At 39.0% G+C, this 27837-nt stretch overlaps 1 protein-coding gene across 2 annotated transcripts in view; it reads left to right on the top strand.

The window, feature by feature from the left end:
• Positions 1-2933: 2933 nt before the first annotated feature.
• LOC126475257 (ubiquitin carboxyl-terminal hydrolase 10-like) overlaps positions 2934-27837 on the top strand; it is a 141482-nt gene continuing 116578 nt past the window's right edge. For both annotated transcript variants that reach the window (XM_050102971.1, XM_050102970.1), the window contains exon 1: positions 2934-3048. In XM_050102971.1, coding sequence (XP_049958928.1) covers positions 3031-3048 — 18 coding nt within the window. In that variant the 5' untranslated portion in view covers positions 2934-3030. The remainder of the gene's footprint in view (positions 3049-27837) is intronic.

Raw genomic sequence — 27837 nt, 5'->3', positions numbered from 1 at the left:
AAGTATCCAGACACCCCCAAAAACATAAGTTTTTCATATTAGATGCATTGTGCTGCCACCTACTGCCAGGTTTTCCATATCAGCGACCTCAGTAGTAATTGGACATCATGAGAGAGCAGAATGGGGCACTACGCAGAACTCTCAGACTTCAAACATGGTCACATGATTGGGTGTCACTTGAGTCACATGTCTGTATGCGAGATTTCTACACTCCTAAACATCCCTAGGTCCACTGTTCCCGATGTGATAGTGAAGTGGAAACATGAAGGAACATGTACAGCACAAAAGTGTACAGGCGACCTCATCTTTTGACTGACAGAGACCGCCGACGTTTAAAGAGGGTCGTAATGTGTAATAGGCAGACCTCTGACCAGATCATCACACAGGAATTCCAAACTGCATCAGGATCCACTGCAAGTACTAAGAGAGTTAGGCAGGAGGTGAGAAAACTTGGATATCATGGTCGAGCGGCTGCTCATAAGCCACAAAATCATGCCGTTAAATGCCAAGTGACGCCTCACTTGGAGTAAGGTGCGTAAACATTGGACGATTGAACGGTGGAAAAACACTGTGTGGAGTGACGAATCGCACTACAAAATGTGTCGATCCGATGGCAGGCTGTAGGTATGGCAAATGCCCGGTGAACATCATCTGCCAGCGTGTGTAGTGCCAACAGTAAAAGTCGGAGGCAGTGGTGTTGTCATGTTTTTCATGGAGAGGGTTTGCACCCCTTGTTGTTTTGTGTGGCACTATCACACACAGTCCTACTTTTATGTTTTAAGTGCCTTCTTACTTCCCACTGTTGAAGAGCAATTCGGGGATGGCGATTGCATCTTTCAACATGATCGAGCATCTGTTCATAATGCACGGTCTGTGGTGGAGTGGTTACATGACAATAACATCCTTGTAATGGACTGGCCTGCACAGAGTCCTGACATGAATCCTATAGAACACGTTTGGGATGTTTTGGAACGCTCACTTCGTGCCAGGCCTCACCAACTGACATCGATACCTCTTCTCAGTGCAGCACTCTGTGAAGAATGGGCTGCCATTCCCCAAGAAACATTCCAGTGTCTGACTGAACACATACCTGTGAGAATGGAAGCTGGCATCAAGTATAAGGGTGGGGCAATACCACATTGAATTCCAGCGTTACCAACGGAAGGAGCCACAAACTTTTAAGTCATTTTCGGCCAGGTGTCTGGATACTTTTGATCACATAGTGTATGTTTATTAACTTCAACAAAATTCTGATAATATTAAGTGCCCATCAAACAAGACACCACTATGAGTGTGACAAATGAGTTTATGGCACTACACAATGCACGCTGTGCACAATTTGTTCAATTGTTTCTCACATCATGACAATTGTTTGTTAAGTGTGAATTGTCTGTACCAGTACAATGATGATTATCTTGATCACATTAACAACTATAGCTGACAAGTTTTACTGATTAATGAAAACCACCTCAGCTGTATTACTACACATTTTTTGTGCTTTACCGGTTCATTCTTACATCACCTTTTGGCCTTGTTTGTTGAACTGCATGGGCTGCTCATTCTTTCTGGACAGGCAGGCAGGGAAAAAATTAATACACTTATACAGCTGAAAGAACATCCAGTCGATTTAATGCACATCCATCTTGCTGAAACTGCATAAATAACTCAAAACAATGTACCTGGATATCTAAATGTACCAGAGAGACTTTTTCAAGATTGACTGCTGAAACCGTAGGTAACGTACATGAAATATTTGTGACAAAATAGCAATACGTGTTTGGAGACTTTTGGCCATGTAGTGGATGATAATGTACTGAGGAGTAAATAACTCACAGTATCCACTTCTGCATCATGATTTATGGAGTCTATTGGTGTAAATTTGTCAAAAAGACATCATAAAGAAATTTACTTCATAACAATATCAATTTGAGAATAAAAAATGGTATTTTCAGGTGTTATCCATGCTGCTGATCATACAATCACTTGAAACTGAAATTATAGTCAATCTGATAGTTCACAAATGGAACACGTAACCATCTAAATGGGAAACATAATTCCAACTAGATAATATTCTGAAGTGAATTCATTAATACTCATTTTCCTATTTCAAATAACGCAATGTCTTATCTGCAATAAATGATTAACTGCTAAGAATATTCGACTTGTTTTTATTTAATTACTAAGTAACAACCAACCAGCTTTTTCAATAGGGCTTGTCCCTTTGCTAAGAAATCACAGCGCTTATGCAAGATTTTCATCTGAAGCATATCTGTATCTGTGTAATGTGTTACCATGGTCTTATTTTTCCTTGTGTGGCGTGTGTTAATATCCAAGTCTTTTTTTCCGGAGGTTTGATTGCCATCTGTTTATGTCGCGGATGAGTTTTGCACATAACATACAGTCTGTCTTGCCTCATGACAAAATAGCAATCCTTACAGCGTCTTTTAAGCCTGGCTTTCATTTTGAATCCACAAGCCGATGTCAGCATAGGGCACACCGGAGGTAGTAGGTTACAGTGAACATTCCGTACACTCCAAAAACAAGCGTTGCGAAGTGTGTTGAAGTTCGTTTGAAAACATGTTGTAGCGATCATATTAGCATACATTATTCTTGACGTGATCCTGGATGATATATGGCCGAAAGCCAATCTTAAAGCCATGTTTATGCCCTGTAAATTAATATAAAATGTTAATTTTAAAACAAAAAAGGTGCACTATTTCCATCACAACAAAATATCAACATTCATGACATACCAGTTCAATAACACTTTAAAAATACTGATTGCAGCAACAAAAGTAGATACTAAGTAAATCATTTAGAACTTTATTTCATCCCTGTACATAAATATAACCGCAATCACGACGACAAAGATTCTTTCAAAACAAATTCCAATTCCTTGCGTGAGGCATCGGTCTGCAAATGTTCTTTGATATCTTCTATTCACGCATGCGCTCACGGGTAACAGGAAGTTCTTTCGTAGAAAAATGGCTGCTATGTGGTAGTAATGACTTGAATCAAGTGTAAAAGGCCATGGATCCTACACTTCAGGTATTTGCAACATGTAAAATTGGAGAACTAAGTTTTTGTTGTAGGGAGTTACACGTATAAGTTAAATTGTAAATTAAACTGTGTGTATATCAATTTGTAGTTACTTGAATGACTCGGCAGCATACATTCGGCAAAATGTCGTTCCTATATTATGTGCACGTGGTTTATGATTTCCTTTGGCGGACTGTGTTTCGAGATGGTCTCCACCTACCCTCCGTTTTCCAGGGTGCAGGAATATTGAATTCCACCTCAGTGTTTTGCTGAAGTCTTAAAATTTGACCGTGGTAGTTTTTAGGTTAACTCATGGTGTATATGTTAAACTTGCATTACATGTCTCCACTCCACCTTCATCCACATCATTTAACAAAGATTGTGTTACAAGAATTAATTCACTTGTGCGAGTGTAATGTACTAATTTGTTGGATAATCGTACAGTCTTGTTAACTGGCAGAGACTGTAAAGGCCAGGAATGTAACCCCTTTACTTAATTTCTGTGGATTGTATTAAGATTTGCAGTGGATAATGCTTAGGAAAAAGGATTGTCACGTATGTGAAAAATGTGAGCAGGTCAGACCTCATGTGAGGAGACATGTAGGCTTACACTTAACCAACTTTTAAAATGCTAACAAACATCCCCATGCCCTGTTGTCGGAGGTTTAACATCTGTGACTAGTGTTGTTCTACATACATTTTATGAGACTTGCGGTCTTTTTTAAAAACATGGTTACACTGCTATAAGTGTGTTACTATTTTTTAAGGATTTGCTGTAGCTTTGTTAGTTGCATATCTCATAGTGGTACAAATACACCAAGAATCTGCACATCTCATGTTTAGTGTGTCAGCCTATATATGTCTTTCCCCTTTTTTTCTATTATTTATCTGATTAGACAATGAGGTTAATTTTAAACTACTCTCTTAAGCCATCCTTGGGATGTCTCATGTTAAGTGTTGAAAATAGCCACTACAATAGCCAGAGTACACTGCAGCTGGAAGGGGGAGGTGGAGGAGCTTATTTACATTGGTCATCAACAGAACGTCACACTTGACAGAACATCAGCACAACATATTGCACCACATAGTACTAGCTGCTGGAAATGAGATTATCAGAGATTGACTGTCTTACAGAAACCTGCAGCAGTCCCTTAGTTGTATGTAAGTAGCAATAGTATTGTTATTGTGGTCTTCTGTTCAAAGATGTTTGCATTTAACAATGTTAGTCTCTCTTGTGAAAGTCTCTTCATGCTGGCAATGGTGGCAGAGTCTCTTCGGTTCCAAACACGCATTTCATGTGTTCTTTGCAAAGGTCATATATTGAGTACTGTAGGCTTGTACTGCTGGTATCTAGAAGGCAAAAAGTATTGTCCAACCATTTCAAAATATCAGCATTTATTTGGCACAACTTGAGGTAATTCTCCATCAAGTAACAGCATTAATTGTTTGAGAAAGTATGTACTTCTATGTAATACCTAAGAAAAAAATTTATAAGACAGTACATAGAGCCATTTTCCTTACTTTTTTCCACTTACTAAGTTCCATACATTCTTATGTAGTGGTGTATCCCCCTCCCTCCACAAAGATTTTTCATAGGTGACATACAATATATGTATGCAATATACACCAAAATACCCATTGGAGATGAATTGTGTAACACAGCTTTTCTGAATTTATCTTGCAGTTTTTTTTTTTTAATACATTAGCCTACACTGCAGACCAACGTGTTAATAAAACCTTGATTTAGCATTCATATTAATGGCCTTTGCCACCTTATAGCCAAATTTTCACCTTACAGTGTACCCTAGATCTCAAGCTATACCACAGACCAGCCTGTCACTGCAACAATGATTTCAGAGAGGGGTCTCTCTCTCTCTCTCTCTCTCTCTCTCTCTCTCTCTCTCTCTCTCTCTCTCTCTCACACACACACACACACACACACACACACACACACACACACACAGAGTAGGATGTAGGAATCGATGTATCTTGCCCTCACATGTCCCAAGTATTGCTTTCTTTGTTTTATAATATGTAGCAGTTCCTTTTATCTTCTGACAAAGGACCTTGACATTTATTATTTTCAATTTCCAAGATATGCACAACAGGCATTGTTACTAATGCATTTTTTTGCCTCAGTTCTTGCATCATATTCAAAAAATAAATTTCAGGTAATATTTAGTACTGAATTATTCAGTTTCTATGTTGTATGCTGAGGTCTGATCTTAAGAAAATTTTCTCATGTTGATTTGTTCCTTGGCATATTCAATTTGAGATTTATTTCTTGGATGGAGTCGTTTTGTTGATTGTAAGTTGTTGTTGTCCTCAGACTGGTTTGATGCAGCTCTCCATGCTATCCTGTCCTGTGCAAGCTTCATCATCTCCCAGTACTTACTGCAACCCACATCCTTCTGAATCTGATTAATGTATTCATCTCTTGGTCTCCCTCTAGGATTTTTACCGTCCACGCTGCCCTCCAATGCTAAATTTGTGATCCCTTGATGCCTCAGAACATGTCCTACTAACCGGTCCCTTCTTTTTGTCAAGTTGTGCCACATACTCCTCCCCAATTCTGTTCAATACTTCATCATTAGTTATGTGATCTACCCATCTAACCCTCAGCATTCTTCTATAGCACCACATTTAAAAAGCTTCTATTCTCTTCTTGCCCAAACTATTTATCGTCCATGTTTCACTTCCATACATGGCTACACTCCATACGAATACTTTCAGAAATGACTTCCTGACACTTAAATCAATACTGGATGTTAACAAATTTCTCTTCTTCAGAAACGCTTTCCTTGCCATTGCCAGCCTACATTTTATATCCTCTCTACTTCGACCATCATCAGTTATTTTGCTCCCCAAATAGCAAAACTCCTTTACTACTTTAAGTGCCTCATTTCCTAATCTAATTCCCTCAGCATCACCCGACTTAATTCGACTACATTCCATTATCCTCGTTTTGCTTTTGTTGATGTTCATTTTATATCCTCCTTTCAAGACACTGTCCATTCTGTTCAACTGCTCTTCCAAGTCCTTTGGTGTCTCTGATAGAATCACAATGTCATCGGCGAACCTCAAAGTTTTTATTTCTTCTCCATGGATTTTAATACCTACTCCAAATTTTTCTTTTGTTTGCTTCACTGCTTGCTTAATATAGAGATTGAATAACATTGGGGAGAGGCTACAACCCTGTCTCACTCCCTTTCCAACCACTGCTTCCCTTTCATGCCCACCGAGCATGGTGGCGCAGTGGTTAGCACACTGGACTCGCATTCGGGAGGACGACGGTTCAATCCCATCTCCGGCCATCCTGATTTAGGTTTTCCGTGATTTCCCTAAATCGCTTCAGGCAAATGCCGGGATGGTTCCTTTGAAAGGGCACGGCCGATTTCCTTCCCCACCCGAGCTTGCGCCCCACAACTTACAATATACAAGAGGATGTAGATGAAGATGAAATGAAGTGGGAGATACGATACTGCGTGAGGAGTTTGACAGAGCACTGAAAGACCTGAGTCGAAACAAGGCCCCGGGAGACAACATTCCATTAGAACTACTGATAGCCTTGGGAGAGCCAGTCATGACAAAACTCTACCATCTGTTGAGCAAGATGTATGAGACAGGCGAAATACCCTCAGACTTCAAGAAGAATATAATAATTCCAATCCCAAAGAAAGCAGGTGTTGACAGATGTGAAAATTACCGAACTATCAGTTTAATAAGTCACAGCTGCAAAATACTAACACGAATTCTTTACAGACGCATGGAGAAACTAGTAGAAGTCAACCTCGGGGAAGATCAGTTTGGATTCCGTAGAAACACTGGAACACGTGGGGCAATACTGACCTTACGACTTATCTTAGAAGAAAGATTAAGGAAAGGCAAACCTACGTTTCTAGCATTTGTAGACTTAGAGAAAGCTTTTGACAATGTTGACTGGAATACTCTTTTTCAAATTCTAAAGGTGGCAGGGGTAAAATACAGGGAGCGAAAGGCTATTTACAATTTGTACAGAAACCAGATGGCAGTTATAAGAGTCGAGGGGCATGAAAGGAAAGCAGTGGTTGGGAAGGGAGTAAGACAGGGTTGTAGCCTCTCCCCGATGTTGTTCAATCTGTATATTGAGCAAGCAGTAAAGGAAACAAAAGAAAAATTCGGAGTAGGTATTAAAATCCATGGAGAAGAAATAAAAACTTTGAGGTTCGCCGATGACATTGTAATTCTGTCAGAGACAGCAAAGGACTTGGAAGAACAGTTGAACAGAATGGACAGTGTCTTGAAAGGAGGATATACAGGATGTTTCAAAAATGACCGGTATATTTGAAACGGCAATAAAAACTAAACGAGCAGCGATAGAAAACACCGTTTGTTGTGATATGCTTGGGACAACAGTAGATTTTCAGGCAGACAAACTTTCGAAATTACAGTAGTTACAATTTTCAACAACAGATGGCGCTGCGGTCTGGGAAATTCTATAGTATGATATTTTCCACATATCCACCATGCGTAGCAATAATATGGCGTAGTCTCTGAATAAAATTACCCGAAACCTTTGACAACGTGTCTGGCGGAATGGCTTCACATGCAGATGAGATGTACTGCTTCAGCTGTTCAACTGTTTCTGGATTCTGGCAGTACACCTGGTCTTTCAAGTGTCCCCACAGAAAGAAGTCACAGGGGTTCATGTCTGGCGAATAGGGAGGCCAATCCATGCCGCCTCGTGTATGTTTCGGATAGCCCAAAGCAATCACACGATCATCGAAATATTCATTCAGGAAATTAAAGACGTCGGCCGTGCGATGTGGCCGGGCACCATCTTGCATAAACCACGAGGTGATTGCAGTGTCGTCTAAGGCAGTTTGTACCGCCACAAATTCACGAAGAATGTCCAGATAGCGTGATGCAGTAATCGTTTCGGATCTGAAAAATGGGCCAATGATTCCTTTGGAAGAAATGGCGGCGCAGACCAGTACTTTTTGAGGATGCAGGGACGATGGGACTGCAACATGGGGCTTTTCGGTTCCCCATATGCACCAGTTCTGTTTATTGACGAAGCCGTCCAGGTAAAAATAAGCTTCGTCAGTAAACCAAATGCTGCCCACATGCATATCGCCGTCATCAATCCTGTGCACTATATCGTTAGCGAATGTCTCTCGTGCAGCAATGGTAGCGGCGCTGAGGGGTTGCCACGTTTGAATTTTGTATGGATAGGGGTGTAAACTCTGGCGCATGAGACGATACGTGGACGTTGGTGTCATTTGGACTGCAGCTGCAACACGGCGAACGGAAACCCGAGGCCGCTGTTGGATCACCTGCTGCACTAGCTGCGCGTTGCCCTCTGTGGTTGCCGTACGCGGTCCTCTGTTCTAAGGAATAAACCATGTTGTCCACAGCACACTTGCACGTTGTGAACAGCACACGCTTACAGCAGAAAGACGTACAGAATGGCGCACCCACAGACTGCGTTGTCTTCTATATCTTTCACATCACTTGCAGCGCCATCTGTTGTTGAAAATTGCAACTACTGTAATTTCGAAAGTTTGTCCTCCTGGAAATGTACTGTTGTCCCAAGCATATTGCAACAAACGGTGTATTTCTATCGCTGCTCGTTTAGTTTTTATTGCCGTTTCAAATATACCGGTCATTTTTGAAACACCCTGTAAGATGAACATCAACAAAAGCAAAACGAGAATAATGGAATGTAGTCTAATTAAATCGGGTGATGCTGAGGGAATTAGATTAGGAAATGAGACACTTAAAGTAGTAAAGGAGTTTTGCTATTTGGGGAGCAAAATAACCGATGATGGTCGAAGAAGAGAGGATATAAAATGTAGACTGGCAATGGCAAGGAAATCATTTCTGAAGAAGAAAAATTTGTTAACATCGAGTATAGATTTAAGTGTCAGGAAGTCGTTTCTGAAAGTATTTGTATGGTGTGTAGCCATGTATGGATGTGAAACATGGATGATAACTAGTTTGGACAAGAAGAGAATAGAAGCTTTCGAAATGTGGTGCTACAGAAGAATGCTGAAGATAAGGTGGGTAGATCACGTAACTAATGAGGAGGTATTGAATAGGATTGGGGAGAAGAGAAGTTTGTGGCACAACTTGACTAGAAGAAGGGATCGGTTGTTAGGACATGTTTTGAGGCATCTAGGAATCACAAATTTAGCATTGGAGGGCAGCGTGGAGGGTAAAAATCGTAGAGGGAGACCAAGAGATGAATACACTAAGCAGATTCAGAAGGATGTAGGTTGCAGTAGGTACTGGGAGATGAAGCTTGCGCAGGATAGAGTAGCATGGAGAGCTGCATCAAACCAGTCTCAGGACTGAAGACAACAACAACAACAACAACAATCGTGATTGATACCAATTTATCAGAGAATCTCCATTAGTAGTTAATGCTTGACAGTCAAATGTCTGTCTGTAGTTTATAAAACATAGTCAAACATTGTTGTATACATGGAGGAGACTGGAAGGTTTGATTGATTATATAATGGTAAGACAGATTTGGAAAACAATTTTTACAGTGGAAGGCATTTTCAGAGGCAGATGTGGACTCTGACCACAATTTATGTGTTATTAACTGTAGAGTAAAACTGAAGATACTGTGAAAAAGGTTGGAAATTGAGAACTTGGGACCTAGACAGAAGTCGTTGAAAGTTTCAGAGGACACATGAGGGAGAGATTGATTAGAACAGTGGAAAGGAATACAGTAGATGATTAATGGGTAGTTTTGAGAGATGGAATAGATATAAACAGAAGACCTTAGGTAATGTGGGAGAATTTTATTTTGATGAAAGGGCAAATAAAGCAAACGAAAGGGAACACAAATGTCTTAACATGTCTAAAAAATGAGATTGGCCGGAAGTCCAAAATGGATAGCCAATGGCCTTGCTGCAGTGGTAACACCGGTTCTTGTCAGATCACCAAAGTTAAGCGATGTCAGGCTTGGCTAGCACTTGGATGAGTGACCATCCAATCTGCCGAGTGCTGTTGGCAAGCGGGGTGCACTCAGCCCTTGTGAGGCAAACTGAGGAGCTACTTGATTGAGAAGTAGCAGCCCTGGTCTCAGAAACTGACATACTGCTGGGAGAGCAGTGTGCTGACCACATGCCCCTCCATATCTGCATCCAGTCATGCCTGGGGGCTGAGGATGACATGGCGGCTAGTCACTACCATTGGGCCTTCATGGCCTGTTCGGGAGGAGTTTAGTTTTAGCAAAATGGATAAGCAATAACAGGTAGAGGACAGGTCTAAGAAGGATCATTCCATGTCAAGTCACCCAGGCACTGACACCAACCATGCCAGATTTTGAAGAAACTTGGTACAATGACTTCTTTTATCATCCTGAAAGCACTTGTAAAATTTTTTTGCTCTCTCTTATAGTTTTTTTTTATAAATTTTTAAAGTTTTTAGATTTGGCGTTGTTTCAGCAGTCAGCAATCGTAACTTAAACGTGTCCCCACTACTAAAAAAAAAATTGTATATTAAAGAATACTCAAGATATCAGTATGAAATTTTGCAGTAAGTTTGTGTGTTATAGTCCGGTCCAATTGCAGAAATACCTTGCAAAAGGTGGGGTAGAAGAGTTTATTTTTTCAACTCGTTCATATGGTTGGAAATATTAGAAAACCGAGTTTTGCCAACAAAATTTCGCTTGGGAAAACTTTCTGCAGTCAAAAAAACTTGGAAAATTTCGGCCATTTTTTCCGTTTTTTCAAAATATCTCAGTTTCATTTGCTCCTATCGCTTTAATGTTTATTTTCTTTTTTAAAGAGCACAAAATTCTCTACAAATTTGATTTATGCCATTTTTTTCTACTCCCAATATCTAAGGCGCTACAGCGCCTCAAAAAATACCAATTTTTCAAATTTTGAGCATAGTGGCAAGATACCTTATTTTTAAACACTATTTTTTCAGATTCTGTTTATGTAGTATAAATACATTATACATCATGTTATATGTTGGAATTTACCACCTCATTTTCAAGTATTCAATTTCTCTGTATGCAACATGAGGATTGCTGGGCACCCAACTATTGTGATTCTTACATCACTACCTGAAGTTCACTACGGGCCACCTCAGCCCTGGTATTTGTAAAACTATAAATATAAAAATACATCATTAAGACACACACACACACACACACACACACACACACACACACACACACACACAAAATAAATTGTCTCAGGAAACTGAACTATTATTAGCTGCAATAGGCAACCTAATTAGGTAGGTAATTATTCTTGTGTATAAAAGCCACACCGTTGACATTAAAAATAAGTAGCTTTATTACAATTAAAATGCATTGTCAGTTACTAAAAAATGTTAACAGTTCTGGGTGTGTAATACTTGTAATATCGCACATTAGCGCACTTGAGACAGATATGAGCATCACTTCCAACGTTTTGATGGGCCAGGTTCCTCAGTGTCACCAGAAATACCTTGAGTTATGGATTCAGGGTCTGTACCTAGAGTTGATCCCAGATTGACCTCTTCTTTAAACAGCGAGTCAGCCTCAGCAAGTTTGTTGATTTCGTCAGCGGTTTCCTCAACATCCTACATAACATCTTCTTCACTGTCTTCATATAAAAATTTTGGCACGTTTTCACAGTTGACCCCAATACATTTCTTGCAAATTGAAGAAAATTTCAAACCCGCTTTTCTGCAGGAGCACGCTCCGCCACAGTTCAGCTTGCATGAGTATGAAACAATGTGAAGAAGTGCTTCAGGTGCTGGATCTCGGCTCATTATAACGGTAATTGGACCGTGGTCACTGTGATTCCAGCCCCATTTCTCAGGAGGTTTCCAGTTTCCCATCCCACTTTGGACTTGTTGGTAAGTCCGCAACGAATGATGTTGTGCAGCATCTAGTGTAGGTGGCAACCATGCAAGATTCAGTTTGCTTTTTGTGGCAGACTTGGCGAATAGCTGGTACCGCAAATGGTCTAGTGTGTGGGAACTGCTGACACCTTCACTATACAATGCGATAGTAAACTGTTTTGTTGCTGTTATTATTTCTTCATGGGTAGCATGTGGTTTATTGAACGTGCAAAGCGCTGAGGTTAGGTGTTCATTTTTTGCAACAATATTGCAGTACTTAATTTTTCCTTGACCAAGAAAAGCAGATATTGTATCACATCCGCTAAAGGCGTGAGTGAACAGAATATATTCACTGTCAAACTTGTAAGATGCAGTGGAAAACCACTTGTCTTCTGCATTTCCTCTTCCTGGCTTTAAGAAAAATAAGTTTTCAATGCCTTGCCCCAAACCGGTCATGAGCACAAGCAGGTCAACATCTTCTCCTACAATGACAACACTTCCAAACTCTTTGGTCACTTGAAGTGACAGATGTTACAATCATAACGTCAGCATCTTCTTGTGGCTGGTGCACTTCAACGCTACACTCCAGAAATTCCTTTTTAAGAAGTGTGATCAAACGCATCTTGTTTCGTTCGTTGTACAAGAACTTGTCCTGAGGGACTTGGGTTCACCGTCTCTCATTCAACCACAACGTCAACCGAAGAATGTTTTTTGGACCTACGAATCCTCTCAGCACTCTTTGTGCTACAGTTGTCTCCCTCACATGGATACCCATCAAATACAATAGCAAATTCAGATCCAAATTGACGTTGCAGGTAAAAAAATAGCTTTCGGCTATTGACTTGAAGCAAACATTTTGAGTCCAAGTCACTTTGTGGATAAGGTACCCTCCATCAATATTTCGTTTGGCATATGGCAGTCTTAACTGCTTTTGCACATAAGAAGCATTTCTCTTTGAACTTGAACTGACCTTTTTCCTGTGACCGACGTAGCACGCCTGTTGGTTCCTGAGGATGTCGAAGGCTAGCTGCTATCATTCTCCCATTAATGTACTTCTTGTAGCGTGCTTCATGCACCATCACTTCACTGAGCGTTTTCAAAAAACGGGTGTGAGCAGACTCCCTGCGTTTAGCACTACAATCGATAAGTGTGCTCAGTCCTTTCTTTTTCACATTGCATCCACCACTCACCACAGTTTTTTGCAAATGAAACACAAATTCATATCAGACATACTCATTTTCAGCACCACAACATATACTGAATGGAAGTGACTCCAAACTGTAGGACCCTTACTGTTGTGTGCTAATAGCTGTCAGTGCGCTGTGAACAATCACTAGAGATAATTCCCTTCCGCCCGCCAAAGAATAAATACGCTTTTGTCCGCTAAATAACAATTCCTATACATACTTTTTCTTATAACTGATCATTAACGTCAATCAACTGTAGAAAATGTGTGGCACCTGCATGCAATCGTATTACATATTGTAACACAAACTTCACGCAATCCGACGTGAATGTGTTCGTAGTTACTGAATATGATGCTGTTTGTCCTGTCCCTGTAGCAGAGTGAGATGGTAAATTCCAATGAATAACATGATGAGTAATATGTTTATACCACACAAATAGAAACTGAAATAACTGTTCTTGCCACTTTGCTCAAAATTTGAAAAGTTGGTATTTTTTGACGTGCTGTAGCGCCTTAGATATTGGGAGCAGAAAAAAATGGTAAAAATCAAATTTGTAGAGAATTTTGTGCTCTTTAAATAAGAAACTAGACGTGAAAGCGATAGGAGCAAATGAAACTGAGATATTTTGAAAAAACTGAAAAAAGTCCGAAATTTTAGATTTTTGACTGCAGACAGTTTTCCCAAGAGAAATTTTGTTGGCAAAACTTGGTTTTCTAACCTTTCCAACAATATGAACGAGTTAAAAAAATAAAATCTTCTACCCCACCTTTTGCAAGGTACAGGCTTTTTTTCTGACAGTTTCACTGGACTATATATCTAAATGTTAAAAAAAATACCATTAAAATATATTACAAACCTTCCAAATGAAAAAAAAAATTACAAGTTTTTTTATTATTATTATTATTTTTCTTTTAGCTAACGGATGCTTAGTTTTACAAAAACTGCAATATCTAGAGTCTCAGACCTGATAGAAAGCTCAAATTTGTTTTAAAATACTCTTAATTGTATAGGCTATTAGATAAAAGAAAAATTATGTTGGCTTTTTAACCTGTTTACTAGTTATCTAATTTTTAAAATAATATTAATTATATTTTTAAAATAAAAAGTACCAAGTGACTTAGACACCGAAAATAAGTTTTTGTCTTCTTGGAGTAACAATGTACGCTTGGATTTTGTTTTGTTACTCCTGTGTTTTGAAGTAAAAAATTATTACAGTGTTAAATAGCGCTTGGATAGTATTTTATTAAGTTTATTCGATCTTTAGTACTGTTACTTAGTTTACAGAGATTCTTTTCCAATATCCTATAAAAGTAACCAGAACAGTAATCAGACCAAAAGTGAAATCAGTATGTCAGATATTCAAACCTGTAGTGTAGGGTTATTTAAAAAATCTGTTTCCAAACAACCTACACACCTTCAAAAAAGTTACAACCGTTATCTGAATTGAGTGAGGAAGAAACAGATTTGATCCACTTACGATCCGGAATTAATCTGTGTGAATTTAAGAATATATGTTCACACCACAGCTACTACTTTTTAAATGTTTTTAAAAAGTATCAAACAACATCTGTAGACCTACTAAAAAAACACAAAAAGCCCATCAAAAAATCATTGAGAAGTGGAGACTTGGATCTTTCTAAACAATTACTGACAAAAAATATTAGCATAAAACCTGGACAAAAGCTTTGCTCAACATGCCGTAACTTTTGTGAGGAAAAATTAAGAGTTGAAGTCAATGAAAGTGAAACAGATGATGAAGTCATGGTTGAATTAGAATCATTGGAATCTAGAAATGAATCCCTCGTACAAACAAACATTGCTCTTGATAATTTAGGTTTAGCACCGATAAAGCTTCATGGCTTGTCAGAACAAAGTAAAGGGTCTTATTTTAACAGGAATGTTAGCAGTATTGAAAAGACTGCAAAAAGGCGGTTTCAAAAGCATTAAAATATGAAGCACCAAGTTCTGATGATGACGAAGAAGATGCAAGTGTGGTTGAGAAAGCAAAGGATTTTGATGTAATGATTTCTCTTATGAAATAGAAGATTTCATCTGTTGGAAGGTCTAGAAAAATCCAGATTCTGACCTTGGCTCCAGATTCTTGGAGTCGAAATAAAGTGATGAAAGAATTTAATGTGAGTGAATACATGGTGTGACAAGCTAGAAAGCTAAAACCTGAAAAGGATGTTTTGGAAACTCCTGGTCCAAAAAAAGGTAAAACTCTTTCTGAAAATACAGTAAGACTTGTAACAGATTTTTATGAAAAGGATGAAAGTTCCAGAGTGCTACCTAGAACAAAAGACAAAGTAAGTGTTCAAAAAAAAATGTGTACATGCAAAAAAGACTCATTTTGTGTAACTTGAGAGAACTCTATTATTCTTTCAAATAGTAGAATCCTGAGGTAGAAGTAGGATTTTCAAAATTTTGTTTCTTGAGATGTAAATGGTGTATCCTTGCTGGTGCTGCAGGCGCACACACTGTATGTGTAAGCAGTATCCACCAGAATGTTAAACTATTACTGGATGCTGTGAAAATTGAAGAATCTTATAAAGACCTAATTAAGATGCTTGTGTGCAACACAGAAAACCAAAACTGCATGCTACATCATTGCGACAGCTGTCCTGCAAATACTGCACTAACTGAGTACTTAACTGAAAAACTAAGTGAAGATTATGATTTAGAAGAAGAAATTGTAATCAGTCAGTGGGTTAACACAGACAGGGCAGAAATGATCAAACAGTCTATCAGTGTTGAAGACTTCATTTCTTTGTTGGTTAGGTCATTGGAAAAGCTCACCCCGCACTCGTTTACAGCAAAATCCCAATCAGCAGCCTTTAAAAGATTGAAAGATGAACCATCACCCAAAACAGCAATTATTGTGATGGATTTCAGTGAAAATTATTTCTTTGTTATACAAAATGAGATCCAAAGTTACCACTGGAATAGAGGTGGTTGTACTCTACACCCAGTTGGAGTTTTTCTAAGAACTGAGGAAAACAATGTTTTTGTTTCCAACTACTGTTTTATTAGTGACACTGGATTTGTTAACTTTGTACAAAAAGAAATTACAAAGTCGCTGTCATTACATCATACTGACATTGACTCAGTTCACTACTTTACAGATGGTTGTTCTGGGCAGTACAAAAATAGAAACAGTTTTAAAAATTTGACTGAACACTTGAGAGACTTTAATTTGAAGGCCCAACACACTTTTTTTTGCAACAAGTCATGGGAAGTCAATTTGTGATGGCCTAGGAGGAACTATTAAAAGAATTTTAAGGAAAGCCAGTCTACAGCTTTCAGACAAAGAACAAATGATGACAGCAATCGATGTGTACAAGTTTTGTGAAAAGAATATTGAAAACATTCATTTTCACTTCATTGACATAAAAGAAGCTGATTTGCTACGGTTAAAACTAGAAAAACGTTTTTCAGCAACCCGAACCATTCCTGGAACAAGAAGTTTTCATAACTTCAAACCACTTCCAACAAACAACCTTGAAATTAGAAGGACTACAGATAGTGTAAAACCCTCCTTAGTCTTTTCTTTCCGTTCTTCTTCTGATTGGGTTCGTGTTGAACCATCCATAAATAGCTATGTGGCTGCAAATTATGATGGTAACTGGTACTTTGGTCTGGTAAAAACAATATTCAATTATGAAGAAGATGCAGAAATTCTATTTCTACATCTTCAGGACCAGCTGCATCATTTTATTGGCCTGAAAGAGAAGATTCTTGCATAGTGCCTTTGGAGCACATAGTCTGTGTAGTAGACGCACCTCAATCAAGCGGCACTGGGAGAATGTATTACTTCAAAAAAGACTGTATCAAAAGAACTGAAAGTTCTTGGATGAAGTGGAAAAACAGTTTGAATCAGCATTAATGTTTATTAAAAAGACAAAATTACTCAAAAAATTCAATGTTTCAAGCAATCAGTTGGGTTATACATAAGTGTCGTAAGTACACTATCTTTGTACATAATTCTAATGTAATCTACTATAATTAATAAACATGTTAAAAAGCCATCATTATTTTTGTTTTTTTCAAGTAGCCTATATGTTAAAGAGTAAATTAAAACAAATTTGAGCATTCTATCAGGTCTGAGACTATAAATATTGCAATTCTTATAAAACAAAACATCCGTAAAAAAGAAAAAAGAAAAAAAATACATGTATATTTTTTTCATAGAAAATATTAATATATTTTAATAGTATCATTTTTATCTTCAAATATATATAATAAATAAACTTGCTGCAAAAATTCATGATGTTATCTAAAAGAGTTTTTAAGTTAAGCAATTTTAAAGTTTTGAATACAAATTAAATTTACCATTTCCGAAGGTTCGGAAAACGCAAAACATATAAACTTTAAAAATTTATAAAAAAGACTATAAGAGATACAGCAAAAAAATTGCAGGTGTTGTCAGGATGGTATTAGAACCATTTGAGCCAAATTTCATGAAAATCTAAGGTGGTGGGTGTAAAATTTATTTTTTATTGGGTGATTTGATATGGAATGACCCAGAATCTAGAAATGTATTTGACTAGGAGAAAGATAGATACCTCCCACAGGAAAATTTAAAGAGGCCTTTGGAGGAAAGAGAAGAAGCTGTGTGAATATCAAGAACGAAATGGAAAACTGGTCCTAGGCAAAGAAGGGAAAGCTTGAAAGGTGTGTGTAGAGGGTCTGTACAAGGGAAGTGATCTTGAAGGCAGTATTATAGAAATGGAAGAGGATGTAGATGATAAGAGATGTGATGCTGAGAGAATAATTCGACAGAGCACTGAAAGACCTAAGTTGAAACAAGGCTCCTGGAGTAGATGACATTCTGTCAGAACTACTGACTGCCTTGGGAGAGCCAGCCAAGATAGTCTTCCATCAGGTGTGCAAGACATACACTGTGTGATCAAAAGTATGCGGATATCCCCAAAAACATGTTTTTCATATTAGGTGCATTGTGCTGCCACCTACTGCCAGGTACTCCATATCAGTGACCTCAGTAGTAATTAGACATTGTGAGGGAGCAGAACGGGGTGCTGCACAGAACCCAAGGACTTTGAATGTGGTCAGGTGATTGGGTGTCACTTGTGTCACATGTGTGTGAGACTTCCACACTCCTAAGCATCCTTAGGTCCAGTGTTTCTAATGTGATAGTGGAGTGGAAACGTGAAGGGACACGTACAGCACAAAAGCGTACAGGCCGACCTCGTCTGTTGACTGACAGAGACTGCTGACAGTTGAAGAGGGTCTAAATGTGTAGCAGGCAGACATCTATCCAGACCATCACACAGGATTTCCAAATTGCATCGGAATCCACTGCAGGTACTAAGATAGTAAGGTGGGAGGTGAGAAAACTTGGATTTCATGGTCAAGCAGCTGCTCATAAGCTATACATCACGCTGGTAAATGCCAAGTGACGCCTTGCTTAGTGTAAGGCGCATAAACATTGGACGACTGAACGGTGGAAAAACATTGCGAGGAGTGACAAAACTCGGTACACAATGTGGCGATCCGATGACAAGGTGTGGGCATGGTGAAAGTGCGATGAGTCATCTGCCAGCATGTGTAGTGCCAACAGTAAAATTTGGAGGTGGTCATGTTATGGTGTGGTTGTGTTTTTCATGGAGGAGGCTTGCAGTCCTTGTGGTTTTTTCATGGCACTATCTCAGCACATGCTTACATTAATGTTTTAAACATCTTGCTTCCAACTGTTAAAGGGCAATTTGGGGAAGGTGATTGCATCTTTCAACATGATCGAACACCGATTCAAAATTTACGGCCTGTGGCGGATTGGTTACACAACAACATCCCTGTAATGGACTGGCCTGCACAGAGTCCTGACTTGAAGCCTATAGAACACCTTCGAGATGTTTTGGAATGCCGTCTTCGTGCCAGGCCTCACTGACAGACATCGATACCTCTCCTCAGTGGAGCACTCCATGAAGAATGGGCTGCCATTCCCCAAGAAACCTTCCAGCACCTGATGGAAGCTGTTATCAAGGCTAAGGGTGGGCCACACCATATTGAATTCCAGCTTTACCCATGAAGGGAGCCATGAACTTGTAAGAAATTTTCAGCCAGGTGTCCAGATACTTTTGATCACATAGTGTATGAGGCAGGCAAAGCACCCTAAGACTTCAAAAAGGATATATAATTCCAAAGAAAGTATGTGGTTACAGCTGTGAATGTTACTGAACTATCAGTTTATTAAGTTATGGGTTCAACGTACTAAAACAATTTCTTTACAGAAGAATGGAAAACTAGTAAAAGCCAATCTCGGGAAAGATCAGTTTGGATTCTGGAGAAATGTAGAAACATGTCTTCTCATAGAAGACAGGTTAAGGAAAAGCATGCCTATGTTTATAGCTTTTGTGGACTTGGTGAAAACTTTTGACAGTGTTTACTGGAATACTCTCCTTGAAAAACTGAAGGTAACAGGGGTAAAATACAGGGAATGAAAGGCTATTTACAATTTGCACATAAACCAGATGGCAGCTATGAGTTGAGGTACATGAAAAGGAAACAATGGTTGAGAAGGGACTGAGACATGGCTTTATCCTCTCTGCTGATGGAATTCAATCTGTACATTGAGCAGGCAGTAAAAGAAGTCAAAGAAAAATTTGGAGTAGGAATTAAAGTTTAGGGAGATGAAATAGAAGCTCTGAAGTTTGCTGATGACATTGTAATTCTGTCAGAGATACAAGGAACTTGTAAGAGCAGTTAAATGGAATGGACAGTGTCTTGAAAAGAGAATGCAAGATAACATTAATGAAAGCAATGTGTTGAAGTAGAGAAGATATAAAAGAGAGACTGGCAATGGCAAGAAAAGTATTTCTGAAGAAGACTAATTTGGTAACATCTAATATAGATTTAAATGTTTGGAAGTCTCTTTCGAAAGTATTTGAATGGCATGTAGCCATGTGTGGAAGTGAAACATACACAATAAACAGTGTCGACAAGAAGAAAATAGAGGCTTTTAATCAAATTGTGTTCTTATGGAACGTTGTCTCAGTTATGTGACTGGATTAGTAATTTCCTGTGTGAGGGAGACCACAGTTCATAGTAACTGACGGAAAGTCGTCGAGTAAAACAAGTGATTTCTGGCATTCCACAAGGTAGTGTTGCAAGCCTTCTGCTTTTCCTTATCTACATAAATGATTTAGGAGACAATCTGAGCAGCTGTCTGAGATTGGTTGCAGATTAGGAGACAATCTGAGCAGCTGTCTGAGATTGGTTGCAGATGATGATTCTGTTTATTGTCTAGTGAAGTCATCAGAAGATCAAAACCAATTGCAAAAGATTTTAAATGAGGTATCTGTATAGTCTGAAAATTGACAATTCGTAATTGACCCTTAATAATGAAAATATGAGTTCATCCACAGGACTACTAAGAGGAATCCATTAACCTTTGGCTACACAGTAAATCAGTCATATCTTTAGGCTGTAAATTCAACTAAATACCGCTGTAAATTCAACTAAATACTGCTGTAAATTCAACTAAATACCTAGGAAGTACAGTCATGAACAACTTAAATTGGAAAGAACACACACAGAATGCTGTGGGGGAAGGCGAACCAAAGACTATGTTTCATTGGCAGAACACACAGATGATGTAACAGATATGCTAAAGAGACTGCATACACTGCACTTGTCTGCCCTCTTTTAGAGTACTGATGCATGGTGTGGGATCCATACCAGATAGGATTAATGCAGCACATTGAGAAAGTTAAAAAAATGTAGCTTGTTTGGGATTATCGAGAAATAGAGGGGGAGTGATTCAACATGATACAGGATTTGGGGTGGAAATCATTAAAACTTTTGTGGGGTGAGATCTTCTCACAAAATTTCAGCTACCAAGTTCCTCCATCGATTGCGAAAATATTTTGTTGACACTGACCTACATAGGGAGATCATCAGAATAAAATTAGGCAAATGGGAGCTTGTACGGAAAGATAAAGAACTGTTCAAGAGTGAAAAAACAGAGAATTAGTGTGAAGGCAGCCCAATGAGCTCTCTGTGAGGCACGTAAGTGTGATTTGCAGAGTAGGCACATAGATACAGCTGCATATGGTGCTGCAGGAGAATGCTGAAGATTAGGTTGGTAGGCTACATAGCTAATGAGGAGGTACTGAGTAGAACTGGAGAGAAGAGAAATTTGTGGCACACTATGACTAGGAGAAGGGTTTAGTTGGTAGGACATATTTTGAGACATGAATGGATCACCAGTTTAGTATTGTTGGGAAGAGGGGGGGGGGGGTGGTTTAAAACTTTAGGGGGAGACCAAATACAATAAGTAGGTTCAGGAGAGTGTAAGCTGCAGTAGTTGTTTGGAGATGAAGAGGCTTCCACAGGATAGAGTATCATGGACAGCTGCATCAAACCAGTCTTTGCACTGCAGACCACAACAACAACAATCAGATTTTTATCACTCCTGAAGTATATATTTCATTGAATAACATGATGCTCTAGTAGTTCCTATTGTATTATTACTGTAAGAACTTCAACAGAAACTCTAACTGTACATATGGCTCTGCTGCTCTTTTTGAAGTTTCACAGCATGTGCAACTTCATTGTTAAATATTGGAAAAGCAGCACCACGTTTTGCTTTCAGTAACTGGTCTGTCCATGAGAGAACACTCCTAGGAAAATATGTAAGTGCTCATGCAACCTTTATTATAAGTCATGGTCATGTAAATAAACAGTAAAAGATTGAGAACGCACAAAATCTGTTATTGTAACTTAAGTAGGAAACAGTTAATTTCCCAAGTTGTCAGATGACACTATTGTGCTGTCAAGTGTCCAAGGTTACTACCTGAGGATTATTGATGACAGTGATCAGTTCTGTACTGTTCCAATCTGTGTGAATTCCTGCATGTGTGTTGTGGGATGTTTTGATGTTCTTTATCATGTACTTTGAATTGATCTTCATACTAAAAACTTCCCTGCTTCAGATGACATATATGCCCATACACTGTTGTCCATGTGATGTGAACAGTCAGAGAAATGTACTTTGTGTGGAGGCTGTCTGTCTTACAGACTGGATGAAAATTTCAATGTATTGTGTAGGTTTAGAATGTAGGAATTATTTTACAAATTGGTATCACATACTAGTGTATGCTGCTGCATGAAAAACATATCAAATTAAAAACCATAATTTATCTACACTTTTGTGTAATGCTGCAGTACAGTACTGCTTATCAGCAAGTGATTTTAATTTTTGAAACAGGCAGGCATATTGTATGTTTGAAGTGTGCCAGTTGATGAGTGATCTAGGAATGTCCACACTTGAGACTCTTGTGTGGGAATAAGGGCGTGTTTTTTTCCTTCAATATTCAGTCTTGCTGCTACAGTGATGTGGACGTCACGGCGTATGTGAGTGTGCGTACACTCTGTAGAAAAAGAGCAAGAGCTAAAAAGCTATTGTTAACTATTTTCTATTACATTTTTCTGTGTTGTCCTGCTCCAATCCTCTATAAATAAGTGGTTGCCTTTTCCTTATTTTACATGTTTTTTCATGCAGGAATTTCCATTGTTGTAAAACATAGCAAACTTGCACGTATATGACTTAATAATACATTATAGGGAAAAAAGTTCTAATACATTATAGGGGAAAAAGTTCTCCAGTACAAGGAGTCCTTTTTGTAATCATATCTTGTTATTGGGCCAAGCGAACAACAAGAGCCATTGTTATATTGTTTGAAATGTGACTCATATGCTGCATAGATGGCATCTGCAAATATTTGTGTTTACATATTTGTTGTGGATGTCATTTTTGGATATTCCTAAGTTCTAGTCAGTGGTGGCCTAAGCCATGTTTACACCAAGTTCAAAAGGAAGTTGCTGATTGCAACATTGTTTCTGACCAAGACCAAATTGTTTACAACTTGTTTGTTGAAGAAGGTAGGAGACGAGGTACTGGCAGAAGTAAAGCTGTGAGGACGGGGCGTGAGTCATGCTTGGGTAGCTCAGTTGGTAGAGCATTTGCCCGCGAAAGGCAAAGGTCCCTAGTTTGAGTCTCGGTCCGGCACACAGTTTTAATCTGCAAGGAAGTTTCAACTTGTTTGTTGTTTGCACTCCAGTCCACACTAGCAACAAACATTTTTGTATTGTTCTCACACTGAGTGAGTGCTGCACTATGTCCATTGAAGATCATAAACTAATTATGTGAGTCGTGCAATAATAATAATAATAATAATAATACTTGACAACACAAGCAGATTAAGACATCATGGCGTTGCCATTGTGTTGGACAAAACATACTATTGAATAAATGGTGAGGTGGTACACTGCTTGTGGGGAAACAGCTCTGCCTTTCATATCTTCACTAGGGTATCATTCCCCAATATGGCAACTCTAACAAATCTGACTTGTTTCAAAGAAAAGCATAAATTTCGAAAAGCCAATTCTTCTAAAGCAAAGACTTGCATTTAGTCTTTGGTTTTGACAGTAGGAGATTTCTTTCAGAGCCTTTCATATTTCTTACTCATTTTCAAGCTAGCTTTGTTTCAAATAGTTCCTGTGTTTTGTGAAGCATCATTCAAAGGACTGTGCAAAGGTAAATCAATTATGTAAGTAACATAAATGGAAATGTTTTACTGTATATTGAAATATAATGTGTTAACACATAAAGTCAAACCTTCTTTATTGTCAATACCAGCCACCTCTTCTACAGTAATATCACACATCAATTACTAACAAACAGGATGGAGTTATCTGCAGTTTTCGATTGCCCTGCTGTATCCCCAATCATTGATTATTCCGTTTTTCTCTAATAAATATGAGCCCAACTCAAAGGAAGTGTCAGTACAGTCACAGTCTGTACTATTTTAGCGTGTAACTGAACTTCTTTTGTATGTCTCTGCACCTAAACACTGACAACAGATATTACAGCTTCTCTCACTCTGAGGCAAATAATCACTGTACTCTGCTACACGAAGTGTGTTGTGACGTAAACAAATACTAGCACCACACAGTGGCACTAGGGTAAGGATTATTAATTTAGTAATATTCTATAATCAGTCACAAATTTCTGTCTTATAGTTGCTGTTCAGTGCAATTATGAGGTACAACTCCATTTTTCATCTACTTGTTTTTCACCCAATAATAACAGAAAAACACAATTGTTAGATTTAAATGATTAATGAAAAATCTCCTATAAAGATGTGAAACAAATACTAACAAAGAGAGGGAGGGGCTGGCCAGTACTTAGCTCAGTACACCTGATAGATACACAAAACAGAACAGAAGAGCTAGGAGACGTAAATTTTCTCTTCTGTTTTGTGTATCTATCGGCTGTACTGAGCTGAGGTAAGTACTAGCCAGCCCCTCTATCTAATTGTTAGATTTAATAAGATAAAGTATACTTCATGCAGGATTAATGAGAGAAAGTGAGAGAAATGTGATAAATAAATCCTAGTAAAATATTACTTGCATTTGACCACATTAACTTTCGTCTTCTGTGTTGGTGAAAAACTTCTGTTTGCACTTACATTTTGAAGCTATTTAACCTGTTTATCATGGTGTTACATGACTCAGACACTGAATATATAACCTATGTTACAATAATATGATGGAGTGTTGGGTTTAATATTATCTAAATTGGAATAATGGTAAATACGATCTAGTTTCTCATTAAGCCTAATGGATGTGTTGTTCCATTACTTTTGGATGAAAAATTGAATCAGATGCAATGCCCATTATAGCCGTACAGCTCCTGAAAATGGAGTTGTATCTCCAAAAACCATTAGATGGCAATTAAAAAAAATTGTTACTGATAATGGAATATTATTAATTGATAATCCCTAATCTGTGGTTCTGGTAGTTGTGGATTCTTGCTATCATGGACTATTTGACCTATGTAGATCAAGGGAACTTTGGGGTGACCCACTGGTTTTTATGGTTGGGTTGGAGGTTTGTGGTATTGCCACCTTCATTTGAACTATGCAAGTCGAGTGACATTCACGATAATTTTTATGGCACGTGTGTGTGTGTGTGTGTGTGTGTGTGTGTGTGTGTGTGTAGACAAGTCTGTTATCATTATTTTCATTAGTTTGCTCATACTGAGTATGGAGGGGCAATCTGTATTTACTTTCTTAGGAGGGAAAAAAACCTCTTAGCCAAGATTCCAATAAAACACTTTATTGCGGATGACTGGTTTCAGTAAAACTACACTATGTGATCGAAAGTACCCGGACACCCTCAAAAACATAAGTTTTTCATATTAGGTGCATTGTGCTGCCATGTACTCCATATCAGAGACCTTAGTAGTCATTAGACATCGTGAGAGAGCAGAATCGGGTGCTCCGCAGCGTGTTTACTGCCTATAGTAAAATTCGGAGGCGGTGATGTTATTATGTGGTCATGTTTTTCATGGAGAGGGCTTTGCACCCCTCGTTGTTTTGTGGGGCGCTATCACAGCACAGGCCTACATTGATGTTTTAAGCACCTTTTTGCTTCCCACTGTTGAATAGCAATTCGGGGATGGCGATTGCATCTTTCAACATGATCGAGCGCCTGTTCATAATGCGTGGCCAGTGGCGGAGTGGTTACATGACAGTATGTTGTTGTGGTCTTCAGTCCTGAGACTGGTTTGATGCAGCTGTCCATGCTACTCTATCCTGTGCAAGCTTCTTCATCTCCCAGTACTTACTGCAACCTACATCCTTCTGAATCTGCTTAGTGTATTCATCTCTTGGTCTCCCTCTACGATTTTTACCCTCCACAGTGCCCTCCAGTACTAAATTGGTGATCCCTTGATGCCTCAGAACATGTCCTACCAACCAATCCCTTCTTCTAGTCAAGTTGTGCCACAAACTTCTCTTCAATACCTCCTCATTAGTTACGTGATCTACCCACCTTATCTTCAGCATTCTTCTGTAGCACCACATTTCGAAAGCTTCTATTCTCTTCTTGTCCAAACTAGTTATCATCCATGTTTCACATCCATACATGGCTACACACCATACAAATACTTTCAGGAACGACTTCCTGACACTTAAATCTATACTCGATGTTAACAAATTTTTCTTCTTCAGTGTGTAAACTTTTAGATGGCAGACCTCTCCCTAGTCCAGAATCGGTAGAAATCGTTAAACGTCGGGAGGCTTCGGTAGGCACGCAGTTTCGACTGCTGCCAACATTATGTAGCTGACTGTGTTGTACAAGGTAGCCGTTGTCGTCTGCTTCGTTATTGTTTTGCGCTGTACTGTCCAGCGTGTTTTTATTGTGTAGTTGTGCTAAACATTATCAAAATGAGTGAAGAGGCAGTTGCTGGCCCATCTCGGGAGTTGCCAACAACCGCTACCGGTAGGCCTATGGTTAGAAGGAAACCAGTATTACGTAGCGATGCTTGCAAAATTATATTGTGTGTGATTGAATGCTGCGAAAGGGAAAGGGAGCAGAAAAAATTGCTTCACCCCATTTGCAAATCGTCAGTGAGAGCTGCTGCTACATACACATGACAAAGCATGCGTAGCATTGGAAGATTCAAACAGTTTTCCAAGAATCATCCTGGCATATCACCACAAACGCCTGGCAAGAAAAGGTGAGTTTCCATTTCGAATATTTTGTTCGCGATCACTTTGAAGGAGCCCCCTATTTCGTCTGAATTACCTTATTTTTCCTTGCTACCGTATTGCTTTGTATGGAAACACCACTGGTTACTGTATTATTTCGAAACACATTCATATTACAGTACATTTCCAAATTCAAAAAAATACGTGCAGTGTAGAAAGCATTTTCTTATAAATCTTTCTCTCTCTCTTTTTACTTAGGAAAAGAAATGGAGAAATCGAAGTAATGATCGATGATTTCAACCAGCATGTCATTCACGACACGATAGCGGCGTTTTATTCAGTGCAGAAGATTGTGCCGAGCCTGCGAACACTGCTTCCAGTTTTGCACGGCATAATAGGCTGGAAGGGGAGTATTGTCTCGCTGAGAAAAGTACTTTTGTCTATGGGATTCATATGGCATAAGGTGGAAAACGAGGAATGTGTTGTTAGATCGTCCAGGCATTGTGCACTGGCGATCTCGTTTCATTGTTGACATGAGGAACTTCAGGGAAGCAGGCAGAGAAATATTTTATCTCGATGAATCGTGGATCTATAATAACTTAACATTTAATAAATGTTGGCAGAGGAAGGGTGACTTACGTGAAGAGTGTGTCGTCGGTGTCACTGCATGGAGGAGCTCATCGAGAAGACTGATAGTTGCAAGTGTCGGATCCAAGAATGGGTTCGTCAAGGGAGGGCAACTTATGTTCTGGGCAAAATCAACAAAGGGTCAGATGAATTCGGCAAACTTTGAGAAGGTATTGCCAAATCTCCCGCCTAATTCAGTAATAGTTATGGATAACGCTTCTTACCATAACAGGCAAACAGAGAGAACTCCAACGAAGTTTGACACGAAAGTGCAAATGCTGGAGTGGCTGCAATGCAGAAATATCCCCATGTGATGAGAGTATGGGGAAGGACGAGCTGTATGCAAAAGTACGAGCGAATAAGCCAGCTGAGAAGTCTTTTGCTGTAAACCTGTTGGCTGAAAGCAAAGGCCACCAGGTCGTTAGCTCGCCACCTTACAACTGCGACTTAAACGCAATAGAATTAGCATGGGCAAAGATGAAAGGGCATGTTAGGGAGCACAACATATCAGGGGACTTGGCTGCCACAAACATGCTGAATCTTGTGGACGCAGCTTTCCAGCTGCCGATGATTGGAAGGGATATTGCAAGAAAGTTAAAGAAACAGAAGAATATTGGGCGCATGATGGTATATATACT

The sequence above is a fragment of the Schistocerca serialis genome, chromosome 4 (genome assembly GCF_023864345.2).
Source record: "Schistocerca serialis cubense isolate TAMUIC-IGC-003099 chromosome 4, iqSchSeri2.2, whole genome shotgun sequence".
NCBI lineage: Eukaryota > Metazoa > Arthropoda > Insecta > Orthoptera > Acrididae > Schistocerca > Schistocerca serialis.
Note: the sequence above shows the minus strand (reverse complement) of the source record. Positions and strands in the feature narration are given on the sequence as shown.